At 41.9% G+C, this 24,177-nt stretch overlaps 1 protein-coding gene across 4 annotated transcripts in view; it reads left to right on the forward strand.

Moving 5' to 3' along the window:
- RASAL2 (RAS protein activator like 2) overlaps nt 1–24,177 on the forward strand; it is a 303,879-nt gene that overhangs the window by 208,550 nt on the left and 71,152 nt on the right. For all 4 annotated transcript variants that reach the window (XM_040984310.1, XM_040984311.1, XM_040984309.1 and 1 more), the window contains one exon: nt 20,577–20,683. In XM_040984310.1, coding sequence (XP_040840244.1) covers nt 20,577–20,683 — 107 coding nt within the window. The remainder of the gene's footprint in view (nt 1–20,576; nt 20,684–24,177) is intronic.

The raw sequence follows: 24,177 nt of genomic DNA on the forward strand, positions 1-24,177 counted from the left end.
GTCCCGTTTTCTCTCCCTTCGTTAGTGCCTAGCCAGCAGTTGAAGCCTTGGACCCCCAAGAATTTAGTCTGAATTCTCCTTTTGCCGCTTCATCATCCCGTAATTGTGCTCTGTATGGAAAAGTTTTCTGGCTGGAGAATGAGTCTCCTCTCCCCCGGGGATGTGGCCGAGTGGTTGGACAGTAGCACGGAAGAGGAGAAGAGCCTGCTGTCCTTTCTGGGTACGGTAGGGCGCCCTTGTTCTTTTAACCCTTTGTTGTCCAAACTTTTCTTACTTTGGGGAATAAGACCCCACATTTTCTAAATCCACTTTTGTAATTTTAAGGGGGCGGGGGTGAGAATCAATATGTACTAGGTATCTGCTTTTCAAGTTTTGCTTGTGTCTGTAGAAACAAAGCCGCCAGCCCTGGCTGTGAGGAATCAGACAGTTTGCTTTGCTTTAACAAAGAGCACCAGCGCCATACAAAGCTTACCACGTTATCTGGCCAGCTGTTTGGTATTTAAACTAACTTCTGCTAGCCGAAATGGATTATTTTGCTCAAATATCAGCTGCTCAGACTTGCCGTGTGAGAGAGTGGGTAGTCTTTGTGTGCATGAAGAAACAATATGCTCGTCGGGCAGGTGCAGGGTGTGAAATATTTGTGATGCTCATGTGATTTTTGCTGAGTGTGTAAAACAAGACACATGGACCAGGCATTACTATGACTTAGTATTTATAGCTGCTTTTGAAAAATTTCTAAGAAAACAGTTGTTGACTGTGGAGTTAATTGGTTTAATAAGCAAATTCCTGGAAAACATAGCTTAGAAATTCAGTCATTTCTTAGATGTAATAAAAGCATTTGGTACTTAACAAAAATAATCTACTTAACGATACTTTTGTTTAATTAATAGTACCCTTCAAATTTATCTTTTGTATTAACTTGAATATATGCCATAATATATTTACCTAAATGTTAGTATACCTTTATGACGTATGGACAAAATGCAGTTAGTCTTCTAATTTATTCCTTATGAATATTGTCTTTGACCTATGAATAGTTATATGCCAGACCAAAAGATATGCCTACTATTGGAAAATCTTGTATTTAGCATAAGTTTGTATTTGTTTTATTTAATTCGATTCTGCTGTCAGCCTTAACAGTCTATAAGTGGTTCTTTCTAAACGAAGTTTAGATGTAAAGAATCAATGTAATTACATCTTTTATAGTTTGTGCTCAAGCAGTTATATTTAGATGTTAATCCTATTCTTATTTTGTTTGATAGCCTCACTTACTAAGAGCATTTGAATGACTTCAGGAAATCTTTATACGTTTTAAGTCTTCCTTTCTCTGAAGCTTCCATTCCCAACACATGCATGGCTACATCACTAAGTAAAACAAATACAGAAACCTAAAGGCCATTTCATGGGAGAGGCGGCAGTCATCAAACACTTTCTGCTTGCACACGTTTGGGAATTCTAATTATTTAGCCTCAAGTTTGTCTCTTTCTTCCCTTTTTCTCCCTCTTTTTTTTTTTTCTTTGCCACTATCCCATTATAGTTAAAAATGAATGCTATCAAATATGAGGCACTCTGCTGTTGCCCCTCCCCATCTCAGTTCTTGTCATCTGAGTAGGGAAGTTAATAGCTTCCTCTTTATCTCCATATAGAAGTAAAAAAGACACAGCATGTTAGAACTTTCCTGGAAGAATAATGCAAATTTTCCCAAATTACAGTGTTGACTTCTAGATAGTCAGTGTTCAGTGTTTCATCCAATGAGAGGAAACCCTTGAGTATGTCATAGCAGATAAAACAGGTGAGTCTGCGTTGTGATTCTGCTCAAGGGCTAGACCTTGTATAGTTGCTGAGTAAATAGACTGTCTTGAGTACTGCTGAGGCTGAGCTAAGCCCTGGTCAGCAAGTCTTATTTTTAGGATTGAAGCTGTCTCCTAACCGTATGTGACAAACACCTCCATCTGTGGAAGGCAGGAATTGGGGGCACATCTCAGATACAGCTTGCAGTAGTTTGAACATTAAACAAAGCCCTTGTGAAAAGTCCTTTGCTAATGCAGTCAACATAAATGAAACTATGCTTTTCCCCATGAAAGTGCCAAGAAAAAGAAAACCAAATTGATTTCCTGATGGATCTAGAATGAACAGAGCAAGAGGCAGCATGTCAAAGAACCTGTGGAACTTTGGTTTCTTTGCCTAAGGAATTTCAAGCCAGACCTCACTGTGAGGGAGATGTGCGAGGGAGGTGCTGGCTAGCTCTGCTGCTCCACTCCTGACATCAGAATTCCACTAACCGACCTTAGGCCTTCCTGGTCGCTTAGTGCCTTGTTAACCTAGCTTGGTCATGATTCTATTAAAAATCTGTTCAAAATGCCTTGCTGTTGAGCTTTGTTCTGACCCTTCTGGCAGTCCACTATGCGTTCAGAGGGTGGGAGAAAACCCCAGGACCTCCCCGACTGATGGAGGTCTATCTCACACAGCACTGCCTTTCAGCCCTTGCTGTTCTGAGAGTCGTGCCCAAACTGAGCTCTCCAACTCTGCTCTTTGAAATCATGTTCATGAAAAACATACCATGTGCAAGACACAGCTAGCTACTGTGGCTGGGTATAAAGTAGAAGCTAAGTTTGGGGTGAGAAAGAGAACTACTGATTCAAGCCATTAATAGAGAAAATAAGGCAACACCCACTTGTGAAATTATTTATTCAGACAAAAATAGCTTTAAGAACTATAGGAATGGAAACATCCTTTTTCATTAAAAGCACTAAAGATTATCATACAGAGAGAACTTTTCAAAAATAACTTTTTTCTGTTGGTCATGGTGGAGTTTGTATGAGAGCAGTGTTGTAAGAAATAGTGAAATGATGTGGTGAAGAGAGGAAGGGGTGCTAGCAGGAGCAAGGGTGTGATGGAAGCAAAACCGTCTTGTTAGAATTGTACCTAAGGAATGCACAAAATCTGTCTTTTATATTAGTTTTTCAAAATTTAGAAAGCAAATAAATAAAAAGTAAATGTGTAGAAAAAAAGAGAAGTAGTAATTTATTTTCAGATCCAATGAGTAAACTGACTTAAAGGGAATAAAGTATTTGTGTAATGAAATAATGAGAGATAATATTCGAGGGTTTAATGCCAAGGCCATTTGGATTTTTATTAACATCATTTGTGAACCACACAAAATTACCAAGTTAAAGTTAGCCTCCTATGGCTTCATTGAAATTCAAGTCTGGCCTGCAATTGCCGTGGAAAGCCATACCAAATGATAGCTCTGGCCCCATACAGATAGCCCACAGTCTGAATGTTCCCACACCTGGTTTGGGACACGATAAGGCAAAAAGTGGCAATTTTATTTGGAAAGTCATAGACAAGAATTAAAGATTGTGGGGCAAGAAAAATATATGATCAAAAATTGTTTAGGAAGACTTCTAAAAATAACATGAAGAGTTGGGATTAGACTAGAAGCAGCTAAGCCAATTTGAAAGCTATTACAGTAGTATAGGTTCAAAATAAGACTTCTGTTTCAATACTTTGCTATAATGATTGGTTTCTTTATTATTTAAACTATAATATGTATTGTGTTTAAGTTGAGTAGTCTACATCCAGACAGAAATATGGATGCACCATTGACATTTCCAGGATCTTTAGGTTATCCACTGTCTGAGGGACTGACAAGAAAAACCAGGGCAAAAACTGGACCTTTAAGAACAGCAACGATTTAGCAGGTGGAAGGAAGGAAGAGCAAACGGCCATACCTGTAGAAGGAAGAACAGGAGGGATGAGTGTGTGGCCAGAAACGTCAGTGGTTACAGAAGCCAAAAGCAAGTCAGAAAAGACTGCTGGATTTTACAAGATCAGGACATTGCCGATAACCTATGGACGTTTCAATAGTGCTTCAGTAGGGTTGTAGGGAAGAAGTCAGATTTTATATATTGAGAAAGACAGCAGGTGGTAAAACAGTGAAAACCACTTAGCTAAAGAAATCTATGACTGATGGAAAGGGTAATATGGCCTTTTTAAAACCAGGAAGATTTGTATGTATTTTTAGGTGGTGGGAAGAGAGAGAGATTAAACCCACAAGAGAGGAAAACAATTGCAAGAACAAAATCTTATAGATTTAAAAGTGAGGGTGGGGTTAGCAACGTACGATTAGACTGGTTGGGAGAAGTGAAACTCCCTCAGAAATCAGATATGCATTGCAAAGCTCTAGCAGTGAGAAGTGAGGGAGATGAGGAAATACGGTGATGGAAAGTAGGGTTAAAGGTGAGATAAAGCAGGGAAGATGGGTATCAAATGGCATTTACCACACGGAGTCTTGCACGTACATAGTCAATTATGTACCCATTTATATTGCTTTTGGGGTATCCATCTAATACTCCCCTGGATATTGCTGGGTAGGGATTGTCTTAAATTTTTGGCATATTCTAAGGTATCAATGAGTAGATGTTTAGTAAATTTTTTGAGTGAATTAATGAATTAATACTATCTATTACTATGAGATACAACCCTTTCAGAGCTACCAGCATTATTCTGTTAGACTGTTTTCCGTCTGTGGTACTTCTACTATGTAAATCCATATCACTTCAGGCAAATTCTAAAATCATGAATTCCAAATTCTAAAATAAGAAGAAAAATATTCAGTTAGCAGTTTGTGTCACTTCGTGTTTTCTAACCTGAATGCATTTTGTTTAATTATTAAGGATGTAAGTGACAAAATAATTCTTAGCAGGAAGAATATGATTTTAATGATCAACATTTTAAGTTCCAGATGATTCTAACTGACTAGAATTCAGGGTTTGCTGCTAACAACTCTGACCTGATTTCTGAAGTACTTCTTGTATTAGTGGATAGGAGGATATTTACAAATTGAAACTCATAACATAGTAGATTAAATATTATAATAAATATAGAAACAACTAGAAAAGGCAAGTTAATGTAGTGAGTATTTTTAACTACATGGATAACTCTCAAAAAGGAAAGAAAGTCCCCAGGAAGAGAAGAAAGACAACAGAGAATGCCCCGATGAGGCTGTCGGCTGTGCAGAGGCTCGCTGGCCTCAGACTTCCGGTGGCTGTAATAAAGGAGATGGACCGAGGTTCCAAACAAAGTGATGAGTAAGCACTTAGGGTAAAATGGATGAACATTTTTACTTCTGGGAATGCTCATCTGAAGGAGTTCTTAGTAAAAGTGGAAACAAGGAGCCGGTGTTGCAGTGTAATGTGCCAAGCTGTTGCTGCTATGTCGGCTTCCCAGGTAGGCACCAGTTTCAGTCCCAGCTGATGGCCTTGGATGGGCAAAGAAAATGGCCCAATGACTTGGGCCTTGCCACTCAGCTGCTAGACCTGAAACAAGCACCGGCTCCTGGCTTTGGCCTGCCTCAGCCTGGCTGGTGTGGCCACCTGGGGAGTAAGCCAGTAAATGGAAGAGCTCTGTGCCACTCCCCTCCTGTCTATAACTCTGCCTTTCAAAAAATATTTTTTAAAAAAGTGAAAATGGAAAAAAAAAATCTTGAAAAAGCGGGGCGGGGAATGGGCCTGGCGTGCTAGCTTAGCAGCTAAACTCCTTTCCTTGCATACGCTAGGGTCCCATATAGGTGCCTGTTCTAGTCCTGGTGCCCTGCTTCCCATCCAGCTCTCTTCTTGTGGCCTGGGAAAGCGTTCAAGGACAGTCCAAGGACAGTCCAAAGCCTTGGGACCCTGCACCCACATGGGAGACCTGGCTTTGGCTCCTGGCTTTGGATTGCCTTAGCTCTGGCTGTTGTGGCTGTTTGGAGAGTGAATCAATGGACAGAAGATCTTCCTCTCTGTTTCTCCATCTCTCTGTATATCTGACGTTCTAATCAAAATAAAATAAAACTTTTTTTTCAAAGTGAAAATAAGAAAAAATCTGACAGAAATAGACAAATTTTATGCCTGTAAATTTGTACTACTCAGCAGGAGCAGGCCAGAACACTAAATCCTGACTGGCTTTTACCTTTTAAGTGCGTGTGTCAAAATGTACATAACTATCACTAAAAAATAGAAATTGAACACATTATTTTAAAAGCAGTGGAAGAGAAAATGAACTTTTTAGAACTGATCAAATTGAAGGAGAAATAAGATGCTAGAAAATGAAGCAGCATGCAAAAAAGTAAAGACAAAATGTAGTAAGAACTAGAGGTTTACCTAGCCTGGGGAACTGCAATCCGCATCGTAGCCCTCGGCCATTCCATCCTCTGGCTTCCCGTTCCGCAGACCCGGGCTTGAAGGCGGCAGTGGCCCAAGCTGTCGCTGCTGGGAGGGACGGGGACAGTTGCCAGCGCCTGGCCCAGGCCCCACCCAGGCCCACCGGGGCAGTCTCTTGGGGAGTGAACCAGAATATAAGAGTTGTCTGGTGTTTGCTGTGTCTCGCTCCCTCTCATGTAAATAAACATAACAAAGTGGCCAGATAAAACCAAACTCTGTTAGCAAACATGATATTTGAAAATGTTCAAGGGTGAAGAATCACAGGTTGGTGTTTCTATTGTTATTTATTTTGGAAAAAAAAAATCTTGAAAAAAATAATGAAAACATTTCTAAAAGTAAGTTTTTTTTTTTTAAATTTTTACTCTGTTAGTTCAACTGTTATCACAGAGTGCACTCTGTATCATTTTCAAGTTTGTTGAGGTTTGCCCCAGTTTATTATCAGATTTTATACTGATTCCGTATGTACTTGACAAGATTGTGTGAGTTGTTGGCGTCAGGACTCAATAACTTAACTCAAGCTTATTCTGTTGTAGTGTCTTCTATATGCTCAGCTAATTCTTTGGGCAGGATTGTAATACCATCCGTTCCTGCTTACATTTATGTCACTTTTGCCATATAATATTAGGGCTTTGTTACCAGGTACATGTATGCTTAGCCTATCTGCCAGGTGATCTTTACATTTTATCATTATTTAGAGAACACTTTTATTCCTTATGTTTTCATGGCTACAACAGCTCTCTTTCAAATCAGTATTTGGGTGATATAATTTTGGCCACTTAAATTTCAACTTTATTAACATAAATTTCAACCTCTAAGAAAATTCCCTCAACAAAGAATATAGTATCAAAAACTATAGTAGAACTATGTGAGACTTGCATAGGAAATTGATATTGAAACTCACCTGCGATTCGACAGATAAATGAAAATGATTAGACTTGGGGGAAATTAACGTGGCCAGTTTGAGAGCAGAGGTCGGTCCTGCTAGGGCGACTTGTCAGCAGGGAAGGGTGAGTGGTAAAGCTAGGTGGTTTTCTCCCTTCCCCCACCCCTACCTGGTGCCTGACTGGCCAACTCAAGGTCTCCAGGAAGATCCTTCTGGAAAGCCCCAGGCAGAGGAGCCTTGTAGAGCTGGATGGCTTTAAGCAGAGAGAGACACCAGTCCGTGAAATCTGGTAGGAGGTCACTGCCTACATCTTCCTGAGGAGATAAAGAGCCCTAGATTAGCCTGATAATGGCAGTGGCAATAAAAAGGAAAGAATGAATCTGATGCATTTTTCAGAGGAACTTGGCAGTGATTGCTGCCGAAAAGAGGACAAATAAACCATTACTTTTAGTAGTAGTGATGGTGAGTATAAACAATTTGCATTTTCTACAGTGCCATGTGCTTATTTAGTTCTCAGTAAATGACTGAGTTTTCATTTTGTAAAGATCTGCACATTTGTACGCTTTCTCTTCTCTGTACATTATGTTAATTATGGCTTGGAAATAAAACCCGATCTAGTCTTCACAGCTCTAGGGATAATCAGACTAAATTATTTTTTAATATCTACTGAATGCTGAATTAATATTAGGAATAAGTTTAATAGTATGTTTCCAATTATATTTAAAATAGCTTTACAGAAAAAAGTTTGTAAGTTTTAGAGCGTATCTGTTGAAGAGTTGATTAAAATATAATCATGGGGACTGGCGCCTGGGCATAGTTAGCTAAGCCTCAGCCTGTGGCGCCAGCATCCAATCCGGGTGCTAGTTCATGTCCTGGCTGCTCCACTTGCAATCGAGCTTCTTGTTTATATAGAAGGTTGGTCTGTCTCTCTCTCTCTCTCTCTCTCTCTCTCTCTCTCGCATCTCTCTTTCTCTCTCCTTCCCGCCCTCTTTCTCTTCCTCCCTCTTTCTCTCCCATTCTCTCTGTAACACTGCTTTTCAAATAAAAATCAAATAATCTTTTATATACATTAGTATATATGAGAGCTACAGAATGAAGGTATGAGGCCAAGGAAATTAAGTGACTGAGTTGAAATCCTCAAAACAGTAATACTGACAGTGTTTTGTTAGTTATTTAAAGATTGTCCTTTGCAAGATCTAAGATCTTGATTTCTTTAATCTGTGTTTGCATCATATACTTTGTGCAGGCAGTTATCTCCCTACTTAGCAATACTGGAAAGTTTAGTAGGAGTGTTGAAGGTATGTTGTTTCTGAGGACTTTAGTCACTTTTTATGAAAGCAGTGTTTAATAAATATTCTTTATAGCATTTTTCCTCTTTTATTGAAAAAAATCACCATTAAACATTTAATGATTAAGTAAGTAACTTTTCCCCTATTTTTCCCCCATTGGCTTACCTTTGATGGGAAAGTCAGATAAACGAGAGGGGGGGAAATACAGAGGAAAATCTTCCATCTGTTGATTCACTCCCCAAGCAAGCTGAGCCATTCCGAAGCCAGGAGCCAGGAGCCTTTTCCGGGTCCCCCACATGGGTGCAGGGTCCCAAGGCTTTGGGCCATCGTCTACTGCTTTCCCAGATCACAAGCAGAGAGATGGATGGGAAGTGAGGCTGCAAGGATACGAACTGGCACCTATATGGGATCCTCGCGCATGCAAGGCAAATACTTCAGCCACTAGGCTAGCATGCCAAGCCCATCTCATTGTATTTCTTAGCTAGCATTTTCTTTTAAAAAACAAAGAAGTTAACAGCATTATGGCACAGAGTTAAACAGCCGGCATCCCATTTGAGTGCCATTCGAGTCACAACTGCTCTACTTCTGAGTCAGCTCCCACTGATGATCCTGGGAAGGCATCGAACATCAAAGGCTGGTTTATGGTCCTGGGTCCCTGCCCCCAAGTGGGAGGCCTGGATGGAGTCATGGGCTCCCAGCTGCAGGGTGGCACAGCCCCAGCCACTGCAGCAGCTGGAGAGGAAACCAGCAGAAGGAGGATGTCTCTCTCTTTCTCTGCCTGTCTCTGTCTCCTTCTCCCGGTAACTCTAGCTTTCAAATAAGTAAATAAATAAATCTTTTTCAAAAATTGAAAATTAATTTATTTTTTAAGATAAACAGAGAAAAAGAGACAGAGATCTTCTGTCTCTGGTTCAATCCTTGAAATGCCCGCGACAGCCAGGGATGAAGCCAGCAGCCAGTTTCTGAGTCAGGGTTCCCCTTGTGGATGCAAGGGCCCAGGACTTGGCCCATCCCCACTGCCTCTTCGGGTCTGCATGATCGGGAAGCCGGAGTCAGAGTAGAGCTGAGACTTGAGTCCGTGTGCAGTGCAGGCGTCTGCTCTGTGTTGCCTGGCATGGTCCTACCAGCAGCACCTTTCTCCGTTGAGTTTTTCTTGTTGGCCTTTTCGCAATAAACCCTCAAAAGTTATGGCTTTAAATCTGTTAAATGTACTAAAACTCATGTATATCATTAACAAGTTCCTTGATTTATTTTTAGAAGGAATAAAATGAGTCTCTATGGCTATTCATCTTGTTTTTCCCTCCATTGCAGTCCACTATACAAAACACAGAACAAAACAGCCCAGGAGAGCATGCGTGGTGATTTAAAGCACAGGCTTTAAACTAGACTGCACCAGTTCTCATCCTGATTCTGACTTTTATTGGTTATGCAAGCACAGGCAGAATTTTGAACATCTCTTTACTTTTTGTGTGTGTGTGCTTTTAGAATAAAGATTTATTTTATTTAATTGAGAGGCCAAGTTACAAAGCGGCATGGTGGGAGGTTGGGACAGAGTGGGAGATCTTCCATTCACAGGTTCACTCACAAAATGGGCACAAAGGCTGGGGCAGGGGGTCTGAAACCAAGAGTCAAGAGCTTCTTCCTGGTTTCCTACACTGGCTGCAGGGGCCATCTTGCCCTGCTCTCCCAGGTGCCTCAGCAGGGAGCTGAGTGGGAAGTGGAGCAGCCAGTAGATGCTGGCACTGCAGGCAGTACTTAGCCCTCTTTGCCGCAGTGCTGGCCCCAACATCTTTGTTAAGATGCCTGGTTGGTATTCACGAGAGGTATTGGTTGAAGTACAAGAGAAAACTTTGAATCTGAAACTTAAAATACCAGGTACACAGGGCCCAGCAGTTACAAGTCCTTGCCTTGGATGTGTTGGGATCCCATATGGGCATCAGTTCTAAATCTGGCAGCTCCACTTCCCATCCAGCTCCATACTTGTGACTGGGAAAGCAGTCAAGGACGGCCCAAAGCCTTGGGATCCTGCACCCATGTTGGGGACCCAAAAGAGGCTCCTGGCTCCTGGCTCCTGGCTTCAGATCAGCTCAACTCCTGCTGTTACAGCTACTTGTGAGTGAATCATCAGGCGGAAGAATCTTCCTCTGTCACTCCTCCTCTGTTTATTGGACCTTGCAATAAGAATTAAAATAATCTTTAAAAAAAGGTATCAGATAAACAAACCTGAACAATTTCCATAGCCGTTTTAATTCATAGTGTTCTTAACATGAAAATTATTCTCTACTCAGTCCACATTATTCTGTGAAGTTTCAACTCAAAGAAATGGAATAATTGTGAGTAGTGTTCAGATTCCTTGACCAAGGGGAAATTGTCTTACTGTCTTGCTAGGGTATTAACAAGAAAAAATATCTTAGGATAATAATGATGATGAATAAGGAAAAGATGGGAAGACCAGTTGGCTTAGCTTTCTGTGAGTTCACCGCGTTTTTAATACTTAGCACCCATTCGTACGTATTGGGGTGTTGAGGGGTTTGTATTTCCTGTCGGTGACTCAGAGAATAGGCTTTCAAGGTTTCCAGGAGGATCCAGCCAGGGTCCTGACAGCGGTGGCTGAGCGCGCCATGACCCCGAGCTGTGGTTTTAGTAGCCATCTGAATGCAGTGTGGGACCCTCTCTGCTCTCACCGCTCTGCCTCTTCAATGCTCTTCTCCGTCTGTAAGCTCCCGTTACCTTTGCCAGCCTCGAAACTTCATTTTCATGGAAGCATTTTTTTATTCACATTTTGCTATTTGTTATTAAAGGCCCTCTTTAGAGAGACAGGAACTTATTTCCCATTACATTTCTGTCTTCCCATTCTGTTTCTTAAATCTGTGAGAGAATCCTCTTAATTTAGAATTCACAGCATACAGAGAAATTGTTTGCTTATCTCATTCATTAATAACTTGAGCCACTGACATATCTCATCCTATTTGGTGTTTCCATTGTTTACACAACATTAGGGACAGTAGATTAAAGTGGGCCCATTCATAACAACACTGCATGCATACACACCAGTGGTATGAACGGGTACACATTGCTTGCTCTGCATTCATCTTTTATCATGCTTTGTTGAAATGTTATTGATTTTTAAAAAGCCTCTTTTAAAGTGTGCTAAGGAGTTGTTCTCTTCAAAATATTGTTAAGTCCTTGTTTCCTAAATACAATGTCAAAATATTAACGGGTGCTACACATGATTATAATTGGCAGAGCATTTATATTTACTCGCATTTTGTAAATCTGTACCCGCAGTTACTAAGATTGGCTTGGGTTGCTGTTAATCTGAAGTGTTTAGACATACATCTGCCCAAAGTGACTGTGTCTGGGAACAGGTACTAGTTTTCTGCCCTCTTCTAATTTGAGAAATTTACTATGATGTAACTGATGTGATATGTTATGACTATTATCCACCTAATTAAAGCATTAATATCTTATACATTTCTCACCTCACTACTTCACTTCTTGGACTCATTTACATTGCTAAGATTCTTGCCTTCCTTTTACCTCCGTCTGCATCAAGGAGAGTAATACTTGTTACCACCTCAAGTGCTGTAGCCAGAACGAAGCGCAATAGTGGCTTACACCCTGTACTCAGCCTGTAACAGACACTCCACATCAGCTGGAATCGCTGTGTAAGTGGATGAATTGTTCACAACAGCTCTTATAAAGCATCTTCTGACTTGCTTGCTTGAAAGGCGAAGCAAAGAGAAAGAGGCAGGAACAGAGACAGGTTCCTCCTCGATGGCTGCGGAAGCCAGGGCTGAGCTAAAGGAAGCCAGGAGCCAGTAACCCTGCTGCCTTCTGATTATCTGCAAGTGAAGTTAGAGATGGAGGAGCGAAGACCTGAGCTGGCCAGCCAATACGGGATGACAGGACAGCAAGCACTGGCTGCAGTCTCCTGCACGGTAGTACTAGTCTCCATGCTTTTTTCATTCTAAAAAGAAAAATATTTAAAATCATTCCTCCACCTGTTTTTAAAATGTGGTAAATAGGGCCTCGCTCCAAAACATGGCTCAATTGGCTAATCCTCCATCTTGCAAGCTCTGGAATCCTGTATGGGCAGTGGATTTGTGTCTCAGCTGCTCCACTTCCCATCCAGCTGTCTGAGAAGGCAGCAGAGGATGGTCTGTGGGCTTGGGACCCTGCATGCTCGTGGGAGACCTGAAAGAAGCTCCTGGCTCCTGGCTTTGATCAGCTCAGCTCTGGCCGTTGAGGCCATGTGTGGAGTGACCCAGTGGACAGGAGATCTTTCCCTCTGTCAGTGCTTCCATCTGTAGATCTGCTTTTCCAGTAAAAATAAATAAATCTTAAAAAAATAAAATGAAATGTGGTAACTAGTTCTAAAAATGGTAGCAGTCAGAATTCATGCCATTTGGGGCTAGGTTAAGTGTATACATAGATAAGACATCTCCAAATAAAGTTGTTGAAAATGCACATCATCATTTTCAAAAAGATTTATTTATTTTTGTTGGGATGTCAGATATACAGAAAGGAGAAGAGACAGAGAGGAAGGTTTTCCATCTGTTGATTCACTCCCCAAGTGGCTGCAACAGCTGGATTTGCACTGATCCAAAGCCAGGAGCCCAGAGGCTCTTCCAGGTCTCCCACGCAGGTGCAGGGTCCCAAGGCTTTGGGCCATCCTTAACTGCTTTCCCAGGCCACAGGCAGGGAGCTGGATGGAAAGAGGGGCCACCAGGACACGAACTAGCACCTGTTCACCTCATAATTTAATTGACTTTTCCACAGTTATTTCTGAAGTCACTTTTATTACATGATGGCATCTGAATCTGAGTTAAATAAGGTTGAGCAAAGATAGTTGTAATTATATGTGGAGGTGTTTGTCCATAAGGACGTTATATTACAGATGCTTTTCTCACTTAAGCTGTCTTCAGAGACTTTTACAATCTAACCATCAGTTAATATGATCGACACCCAGATTTATTCACAATCTCATTCAGTATTCAAAATCCCAAAAGGAAAATAATTGGAGAAAGGATCAGTGAGAGTATTTCTATGGAGTTTCTTCATCTTTTAGTGGAATTGATCTGACCAGATGAATTTACATTTTCGAATAAGAAGCTGAAAGCATTACGTGTGGGTTCGAAAGGTTCCACAACACACCTCGCCAGTTCCCCTCACCTTTATTCCCTCTTCCTCGTCGACCCTCTGTCTCCCTGTGCGGTTTACCCTGGCACATCGATGCTGCCTTTCTTCTGCCCGGGGTCTTCCCTGGTAAAGCTCAAAGCTGATTTTCTCATCCTCTTGAATACCGATTCACACCCCGCCCTCTCAATGCGAGTACGTATTTACAGTTACTGGTTTTTTTTTATTATTATTTTAACAATCTTTACATGGTTAATTTGTGCATAAAGGGTCAAGGGCTACAGGAAAGTGGGTAAGACTATTATTTCCATATTGTTTCCTTCATATATCTGAGGTACAGAGGGATATTGAGGGAGAAGCCCCACCTGATTTCCCACCCACCCCAAGTCCCGCATGTGGGGCATGCTCCGAGATGCTCATTGAAGTGGTTTCAATAGGTCACCAGTTTTGAAATTGCTGCCAATCTTGCCTCTCCAAACACGATGAGGTTGTTGAAAAATCCATTAATTGACATTGTCCATCATAGCATCTCTATTTGCCCGGTATTTTGTTGCTGAGGTGGTTGATTAACTTGTTCTATCTTCTGTCCCTTCATGGTTTGTGTTCTGAGTCTGGCATTTCAATTGGGCAGATCACCAAAGAAACTTCGTCTGAGGTGTTCCCAGGCCAGATACTCGTATGCACCAGCAAGCACAGTGCCCAGCACAGTCCATCACCCGGTCAGCTGGTAGTTGCAAGTGCTAGGTTGCTTCTGTTATTCAGCCCCGCCTTCTACTGGAACCAATGGGTGATGCAGTCCAGCCTGGTTCTGTACAGCACATACTTGGTCTTCACCTAAACCAGTGGGAGCTGCATCCTGATGAGAGCGGCCCACAATAACCCCCACCAGGCCAACCCCCTACCCTGGTTTGCCAATATGTGTGGCAGACCAGTCCAATCTGACCCACATCCCCCTGGTTGCCGTACATGGCAAATGGCATTGAAGCTTGGATCCATCTACCCAGCTCAACAGTCCAGCCTTCACGGGCGTGGTTGAGTGCCTCTCTGTCTAGCTACCCCAGCCCCTGTCCTAGTTCTCGTGCCTTCCCGTGGCAGTAGTAACTCAAGAGGGGGGAACCCACTATTTCCCTCCCAAGTCTCTCACTCCTGGATTGTGCACTTTCTAGGTGGTTCTACCGTTTAACTTGACAGGATTAGCCCCCAGTGCCAGTTTCTGCCAGCTGGTGCTACGGCTATGCCTAAACAGCCCTCTCCCATTCTAGTTGTAGGTTGCACCCAAGGAACAATCAACCCATCCTGGCTTTTCCCTGGTCTAGTCCACATGAGGCGCACAGGTGTTGTAGCCCTGCTTAGTCTAGTCTGCCCCCATCCCAGTTCTTGCTCTCCAGTGGGAGTAGCTGTCCAGCAGGGGAGCCTCCCCTTATTCCCCCGCTGGCTCTGTCCCATCCCCTCCTGGTTCTCACGTGTGCTGGATGGGCACTGCAGTCACATTCGGCACAGTCACCCTCCTCCTGGCATTCTGTAGTGTGGACTGGTTTTTATCGCAACCAAACCTGGCTCGACCCTTACTCTGTTCTGGTGCTCGGATTTGCCAGTGATGATGTTAACTGATTAGCTTGGTCGGCCCCCAATCCATGCCTAATGTATGCCAGTGGGAAACTTCTTGTGGCCTGTTCTGGGCTGTTTCCACTCATGTTTCTTGCACTTACCAGTGGGGTCTGTGTCCTGCCAGAGGAGTTGCCCAGGCTCCTCCATCAGAACCTCTCCCAGTGCCGGCATTTGCGCATGCCAGTGGGTCCATGAGCCAGCCCTAGCCCAGTTCCTGACTAGCTTTTGACCCAAGCTGGTTCTTGTTGTTGGATATTTCAGCCCAGCCATGGCTCGTCCAGTCCATTCCCACATACGGCTCACACATGGTTCAGTAGGGGTTGCGACCTAGCATAATCCGTTCCACTTCTATCCTGGTCCTCCAGGAGCACCAGACGGTACTGGGGTCTGGTCCAGCCTGGTGTGTCCAATCCCAGTCCACACTTGTGCCAAGGGGGATTTCACTGTTACCGGATCAGAACACAGCCCCCCTTCCAGCCCACGTGCTCCTTGGCGGTAGCCTTAATCCAGTTAGTGTGTCTACTGGACAAGACACATGCCAAAGCTTTAGCATGAACTGGTATTTGGTGGTCAGCATTGCTAAGTGGTACACCTTCTTAAAGGAAGAGGAACTGTCATTGGGAAACTTTAGGATGTATTCAACTCCAACTCGCAGAAACACATAGGGTTCAACGTGGAGCTACATAAGCAGCAATTCAATACAGTTACTGTTAAGTACTTACCTCCCTTGCGGCTTTTTGCTTCCTGCCAATTGGACAGCGATGTATGTCATAACTCAGGTTCACAGAGAGACATATCCCTGTTTGTTTGTTTATCTGAACACACAGTAGACAGTAAAGATCAGGTGCATTAATGAATTCTTACATAATGTAAGTACACTTGTATGCACCTGTATATACATGCTAGTTTTCATTAGCCAAGAAATGTGATTTCATAGGAGATCATTGGACAGTAACAGAATTTCAGAAGTATATACTAAATTCCTTCACCGAAGTATCTACAAAATTCCTACACTGAAGCATCTAATGCATACTATAGCCGTGCTATGCTCATGTGCCATATCAAGGTGTCAGTTTGCATCCGGGCCGCTCAGCTTCCTGCCAGGGCAGCCTGGAGGCAGCAGACGATCCCTCAAATGCTGGTGTCCTAGCCGTCCACACGGAGGACCTCGGTGGGGCGCTTGGCTTTGCCCTTGCCTGGTCCTGACTTTGTGGGCATTTATGGATCGAACCAGTGCATAGGAGGGCTTTCTCGATTTGCTCTGTCACGCTGCCTTTCAAGTAGATGAAAATAAATAATAAATAACAAAACAAAACAAAAAAAACCCTGCAATGAGCACTCTTCCCTCAGATGGCTATGCTCAAGTCTTGAAATGTAACAAATATAGGGTACTTTAAGAAGTTTGTGAGAAATGCATGTTATGAAAAATTTTACATGGATTTCACATTTTTGCACTAAAATAAGCTTCTGCTTTTTCTGCAAACTTTTTAGGGTACCATATATGCTATTTTTAAAAATATTAGGAATATATGTGTGTGTATGTATAAAAAGGCACAGTGTGTGTGAGTCAGGAAGAGCCTTGCCAGGGCAGGTAGAGCATCAGGATAGCTTCATGCGTCAGTAATGAAACAAACAAAATGCCTTGATTTATCACCGGTTGTCTGTGGGGAAAGAGGCTAAAAACAAAACCGATTACTTCTAGCTCTTTAAACAGTTGTTGTCATGCAAGGCACATTTGAGAATGAGAATCTGTGCTCTTTAAAAAAAAAAAAGCAGCCTGCTTTTTCAAAGAAAAATACATAAGCACATTTTTATTGTAAAATTTCACCAAATTCAAAAATACTAAAAGAAAAAATAATCATTTAGAATCCACTGTTTCTCAGAAAACCACTTGGTAAGGTGCTGCCAAATTCATAATTATTTCCTTTCCTTACAAAAAAAAATCTGGGCTTTTTTTTCTTACACATCTGCTTTCCTAAAAGTGAGCTAGAGGCCGTGAATGTCCCAGTAGGCTCTGTGGCTGAAGTGGACTCCCGTCTGTGTAACGGGCACATCCTCCATGAAAGGAACCTGTGCTTCTAGAATTCCCCAGCCGTCAGGCTCTTGGCCATTCCTTACGGAGAGGACACAGAGCCAGAGAGGAAGATGAGTTTGTTGAGGCAGTGACGGGCAGGTAGTAGTATGCTTGGGACTGTGAGAGCCTCGTTCTTGCAGGAAGCTAAGTTGGCTTCCGTATACTCAACCTCATTAGTCCTGTATTCCTCTTTGGTTGAACTGAATCACTCAGATTTTATTAAATGATGGAGACCAAGGCAGGAAAGGTGGAATGACTTACACAGAATCAGATAGAGCTTCTAAGAAAAGCACTAAATGTTCTCTTTGTTCAATATTTCATCCAAAGTCTAGCTGTGTTGGAGATTATCTCTCATAATTACAAGTCGTGTCATTTCAGTTCATACTCATGACAAAGGAAATGAAGAGATAAATTTAAAACTAAACGAGGCTTTTAATAACTTTTTTTTTGTCTTCCAAGCTGATGATGAAATATAGTTTTAGAAGAAGAGAAGGTGAATGAAGCAGCTCCAGGACTGTGTCCACAAAAACAGGATTGTGTGTCTCTTGCCTCAATCTCTGAGGGAACACTTGTAGAAATGACTGTAATTACACATTACGAATACAAAAGGAATATTAAAATTATAGCAGGTGAAAATAATAGAGCAGTATGGAGCACAAGCAACGGCAGGGGAAACTGCTGTCTGGTTTTGGTCCACTACAAACAGTGTAGATTCTCCTCCCAGTCCAGGAGAAATGTAGTTGTGAGGGCAGAGTCCTAGCTTCCTTTCCTGTCTGCTGATGTGAAGTGGAAGGTAGACCCGCCATTAAGCAGCGTGGCAGTGGTTCATTCTGCTCTCGGTCAGGCTCACCCCTTCGTTCTTGGAGTGGAATGTGAGACTGTAGTGCGGGCTGTGTGGAAGCCGTCGTCTCCAGATTGCTTTGTCAGAGGAGGCCAGGATAGCAATCTAGAGTGAAGTACTTCCTTTTTTTTCTTTTTTTGGTTGATTTCCTCTACGTAATTTCTTTCTTTTCCCTCTTTAGTCACAGTTGTTCAGACTTAAAGAATAATTTCATTTCTTCTTTCTGGATCCAGCAACATTCTATAAATGTGTGTGACTTTTTTCATGATGCAAAAAGTATCAGAAAGACAAATTTATAATAAATGCCATATTTATCGGAGCTTGCAATATGGTCATTCATGTTAGCCACTGTAACTTCAAGTAGTTAAAAACTTGGAATTAAATTTATGTAATGAGTTCGTATGCCTGAAAACTAAATATAGATGTTTAGAAGAAAGTGTGGAAATAAATTTCAGTATTCTTACTTGGATCATGGCAAATTAAGGACACTGCTTACTAGATCATTTTAACCTAACTAATGAAATTTATTTTTCTACTAATTTCGTTTTCCTATCAATTATTCAACAATAAGCTATACTATACTGCAATACTCAGTCTCCTGCGTCTGGTAGTTGAATATCGGAGGTGTCAGAGCCTTTCTAGGTAACTGGCAGAGGAGGGCAAGCTCTCCCTCTTCCTTCCCCAGCCCCTCGCCCCTGCCTTGTGTCCCCTTGCTAGAACGTCACCTGATCCCATAGCCACCCGGTAAAGTCATCTTTTCCTGTCAGGCTTGCTGTTCAGTGTGCCCTGACAAGCTGGTTTGCTTAAATTTGGTGCTTTATGCCATTCTCATGACTCTGAGCTAATTATACTGCCGCTTCTCAGACATGTGCGTTCAGAATCAGATGTGCCTAATTCTGAAAATGGCTTTGTACATTAAGCCTCATTTCACCACCGATGGTTAGAGAAGTTGAGAGACTTAGAGTTACTGCTCATCATCTTAAGCTGCAGTAATATCATAGAACTCTTGTACTGCAGGAGAGTAAGACACAGTATTGTCCAGCTCTCAGTCGTAAGAAATGTGATATGACTTGTATCTTACTGGTCAAGATGTCACAGAGAAACGGTTAGTCATGGGAAGGGAACAGGGTCTGGCACGCAGACAGTAACAGGGAAGCACTTCCAGTTGAGTTTTCCTAGGAAGGATTGATTTGTGTAAAATGGTGTCCTTTTGGCACTAGCCGAATATAAATTTCAATAAGTATTTTTTCTTGCTGCAGATTGGTATAATACAGTGAGATTTTCTGTAAGGAGGGTAGACAGTGGCTGGGCGTGTGTTAATAGCCTCAGAGTAACTAATGAGGATGTGCAGTGGGAACAATTGATTGAATAGCTGCAGTCCTGTGTGTTTCTCGCTTGCTCTCCCCGCAAGCTTTAGAGAAGGAGGGGGAAGAGCAAGGGACGGGGAGGGAGCGAGAGGAAAAATGCTTGCTCCGAAGTGGAGGTAGCACGGCTCCAGGGCCAGGAGGCCAGAAGTGGACGTTTCAGCTGCGTCTGTCTCAAAGGGAGAACAGCAGGCATCGAAATGTCAGGCTCCGGAGGCACGATTTACTCCCTGTTTTTAAAGATGTGGAAGATAACACAGAATACTTTTTTTAGGATGTATTTTTTTTCTTGTCCATGTTGAGATTATTTCATGTTATCTGAGAAGCTGGATTCCTATGTGTCTGTCAGTTGAAGTGGAGATGGGAAGCAGTTGTGATAAAGGTATAATATGTATGTATTTATCATCTCTCTGTGCCTGTGTGTGTGCATATATATATATATATATATATATAGTGTGTGTATATTTATCACTCTATGGAAAATGTTAAAATGTACTCTTAATACAGCATATAGTAATGAAGACGGAGCTCACGTTTTCTGTAAGATGCTAGGCTTGTTAGATCAGTTCGAATAGATACAGGATTCTAGAGTAAGATCTTCGTAAGGTCATACTGCCTGAACAAGGAGACGCTGATCTATTTTTGTATCTGCATAGGCACATATTTTATTTTATCCTGGCAGCAGCTTACAGTCGACTCAGGGCCCTTTGCTTGCAGCCTGGTGAGTCATCTCATCTGCATGGAATTCAACTTTGACCCAATCGTCAAATTGTGTGCAACATGAGAGGATATTTTTGTCCACAAGAATATTAGAAATTTCATTTGATTCTGTTAATTGCTACAATGCTAACAAATGGAGAATAGTAGATTCCTACCCTGAGATGCAAACATAAAGTAAACTTAGAAATATTAAACTTAGCTTAGAGGAAAGTAGTTTTTGCTATGCACAGAGGTGAAGTTGAAAGCTCTCACACCAAAGCAGGCTCTGAACTTTGGCGAAGGGTCTGTAGCATTGGAGCAGCTGAAACTCCACAGAGATAGAGAGAAGTTAGCTGGAGAGAATGTGGAGTACCTTTAAAGCAAGGTTTGTGTAAAAAGTCAGTAACATTACCAATTGGTGCAAGCTCTCAAATTTCAGTTCCTACTGATGCTTCAACTCTGCTCATCTTCCGCAGAGGTGCCGGCAGAAAGGTCCCCCCGCCGACGGAGTATCTCAGGCACCAGCGCGTCGGAGAAGCCCAGCTCCATGGACGCTGCCACTACCTCCCCCTTCAAAGTACCAGTAAGTGGCTCTTCGCACGAAGATCACATTGTACTTTTCTCCTGAGAAATTGACACTTTTGGCTTAAGAGTTTACTAACTTTTGTAAATTAGCTGTGGCTAATATCTACTAGTCTTGGTATCATTACACTGATTACATTTAAGGGAATGTTATTTTCAAAATATATTACTTTAATACATTAAATTCAAATCCCTCCAAACCAAACTGCATGAATCTTCTGAAAACTCTCTTCCCAGGTTCTGGCTGAGGCCTGTGACAGTTCGGTAAAGATGCTCTCAGGAGGGGGGTGCGGATGTGCTTCTGTTTTATTCTCACTTCTGGATCTTAGTGGTGTGACCACACTGGGAAGGCTGCAGAGCCCATCTGCACGGAATCGGCAGTTGTAAATTCCAGTCCTGACACCTGGCTCAGCTTTGTCTAAACCATCTTTTATTTTATTTTACTTTAAAAAGTGTTTTTGAGAGGCAAGAAAGGGTGTACTCTTGCCCACTGGTTCTCTAACCAAATGCTCACGGTGGCCCCCAGCTGGGGTTAAGTCAGCACCCGGAGACTCAGTTCAGGACTCCCTCACAGGTGGTAGGAAACCAAATTACTTGAGCCATTGCTGGTAACTGCTATTACCAGGAGGCACAGTCAGGACCGGAAGCAAGTATTAAAGCCAGGCATCCAAAGTGATACATGGGCAGCCTGCTGGTGCTGCAACTGCTAGGCAGAATGCCTGCCCCCAGCTGTGTTATACAAATACAAGAAATGTCATAGAAAAAGGCAGCACTGAAAATCAGCAGTAATGCTAAAGAATGACAAAATGTAAGGTTGTCGGTGATTGGCCAACCACCAGTTGCAGGCCTAGTTGGACCTTTTTGATGTAACCCTGAGCAACTTGCATTTTTTTCCTCTCAATATCTCTTCTATTTGGTCATCAGAGAAGAATTATACTTACTTTCTACTCATTTAAAATCTTTGGTTTTTCAGGACAGGGGCAGGGCTGACTAGACAGGAAGGCATCTTCCAGTATGTGTGTGGGCTGGATAGTAGGTTGGTTAGGTTGAACTAGGCTTCAATGCCCACTGACATGTTTGAAAGCTAAATGGGATGTGGGACAGACTGAACAAGCCTACAGTACATACTGGCATGCATGGGAACCAGGGTAGCGACAGGTCTGGTGAGAGATATGGGGAGTCGCCCCAACTAAGCTGCAGCTCCCACTGGGGTTGGCTTGAGGACCAAGTATAAAGTGGGTAGGATCGAACTGGCTTGTGTGGAAGACAGGGCTGGAAACAGAACTGACCCAGCAATTGCACCGACCAGCATGTGCATAAGCTGATTGGGGCAATGGACTGTGCCAGACCCTGTACTGGCAAGCACACACAAGAATCAAGTTTGAGATCACCTCAGATGAAGTTTCTTTGGGGATAACTCCAACTGAACTGCTGATCTCAGAACCCCAGCCATGAAGAGACTCTGTCAGCCAGTGGATTCTGAATAGGTTTCATTGTGAGTGGAACGTCGAGATTGGCAGCAATTCAGACCTGTTGAACAAAACTGCTTGAGCAGGACCCTCAGAGCGTGCCCCACATGGGGGACCTGGGATGGGCAGGAGGCTGGGTGGGCCTTTTTCCTTTGTTTCTCCCCTGACCCCAGACGCAGGGAAAAAATGATATTAGTGTGGAAACAATGGTATTACCCTTGACCCTTTGTACCCTAATCAACTAAGTAAGATTATTTTAAAAATAAATAAATAAAAGCATTTAAAATAAAATAAAATTAAATCCTTGGTTTTTACACCTGAATTGCTTTGTGGAGTTGGTAATTCTGTGTATAATGAAAATCCTTGTGAAGTAGAAGCAGACTTTTCTATTTGTGTAAAAAAAAATAAAAAGTTTTCTTTCAACTCAGGCAAGTTAATATAGTGTGCTCTTTCTTTATTACCATGCCCTGAATTTTACATCATGGTGACCTTTTAAAGAGAACTAATTTCTTAAGGCTAATATTTTATGAGCTAGCGTTCATATGTGAGTTAACCAAAATGGATGTTTACTTTGCATCTACCCTAAGGAGCAAGATTTCCTCTTGTTTTATCACAGATCCTTGTAGAATGACGTTCAGATTTTTCATTTTAATTTGAAGACTGTTAGATTAATATTCCAACCAAACTATGACAGAAGTTTTTTTAATGTAAGATTTAGTGTCTTTTATTAAGTTTCTTTGTTCAATATACATTACTGCCTATTTTTAAAATTTTTCATGAATGGAGAAGAAACCATTGTTTTTCTTTCCCTCTTCTTCCTGATGAAGAAAGCACCATTGCGCTGGAGCTACTGCTGCGCGCGAATCTGGCTGCTAAACTGTACTTTGGAATTTCAAGTTTGCCCACCACTGTGCTAGAAGCAAATGATGAAATCTTAAGTTTTTTTTAAAAAGTCAACAACTAAAAAATGATCGGCAGCTGAAATATGCAAACACAGAAGTATGTCCTGTATTAAATCTGAAATTTGTGTCCAGAACCGTAATTTTTATTTATATTTAAACAGTAAGTTGACAACTTAGGATTTATCTTAGTCGTAAGACTAGTCATGATCGAGTGGAAGCTGCAGAGCACGGATGGATGGATGTATATGTCAAAGCCAGCACTACTTAGAGCCCAAGCACTCAGTGGCCTCATGGATTTAACAATGATGCGGGAAGGAAGGACTGCTAAGTAGCAAATTGCAGTCACAAAACCCACGTGCTCACAGAGACCACGTGCTTAGCTCTCCGGGTGCAGTAAACCATTCATAGGCTCTCGCCCAGGAAGCTTCCTGAAGAAATAGACAGCAGAGCACACAGATCACACTTGCGTCAGCACCAGCAGTGACAACAGAGAGAAGGAAGGAAGTCAGAAGAGCAGCTGCAATTCACCCGGTTTGAAGGCGAGCATCCTTCCGTGTGTTTGTAGCCCATGACAGTACACTGCATTCCAGGACAAGGGAGAGTACGGAAGTGTGCATTGATAATAGTGTTCTTGAATCACCAAGTGAGAATGTGTTTATTTTACTACATAATATTATATGAAATATAGCCATTAAGAATACTTTAAATCTTGAAACTATATAATGTTTATGAAATAAATTATCCAGAAAAGTACCTTATTCCTTAATCTTCTTAGTAAGAATTTATATTCTTTTAAGAGACATCAAAAATAACATTAGTGAAAGTGCTCTGTAGTATTTGGTCACCTGTAGAAGTCCATTTATTTCTGAAGTTTTCATGTATCAGTGGCTAATGTAGTTTACATGACTTAAATATATTGCTGATTAACAGGGTGTGTGGCTGATTTTCAGAACAACCCAAAATATTTATAATTAATAGCACATTGGGTTATTTGGATATGGGCAAACAGTACAATAAGAGCCAATTTTGAGATAACTTCAATTTGTTATTTATGCATCATCTCAAAGATGTTTCACATGTTTTCTTCATGAAGAAATAAAGTGATATTTAGCACAAGTGCTAGT

This window comes from Ochotona curzoniae, unplaced genomic scaffold (genome assembly GCF_017591425.1).
Source record: "Ochotona curzoniae isolate NIBS_2020 unplaced genomic scaffold, NIBS_Ocur_1.0 contig_4105, whole genome shotgun sequence".
Lineage (NCBI taxonomy): Eukaryota > Metazoa > Chordata > Mammalia > Lagomorpha > Ochotonidae > Ochotona > Ochotona curzoniae.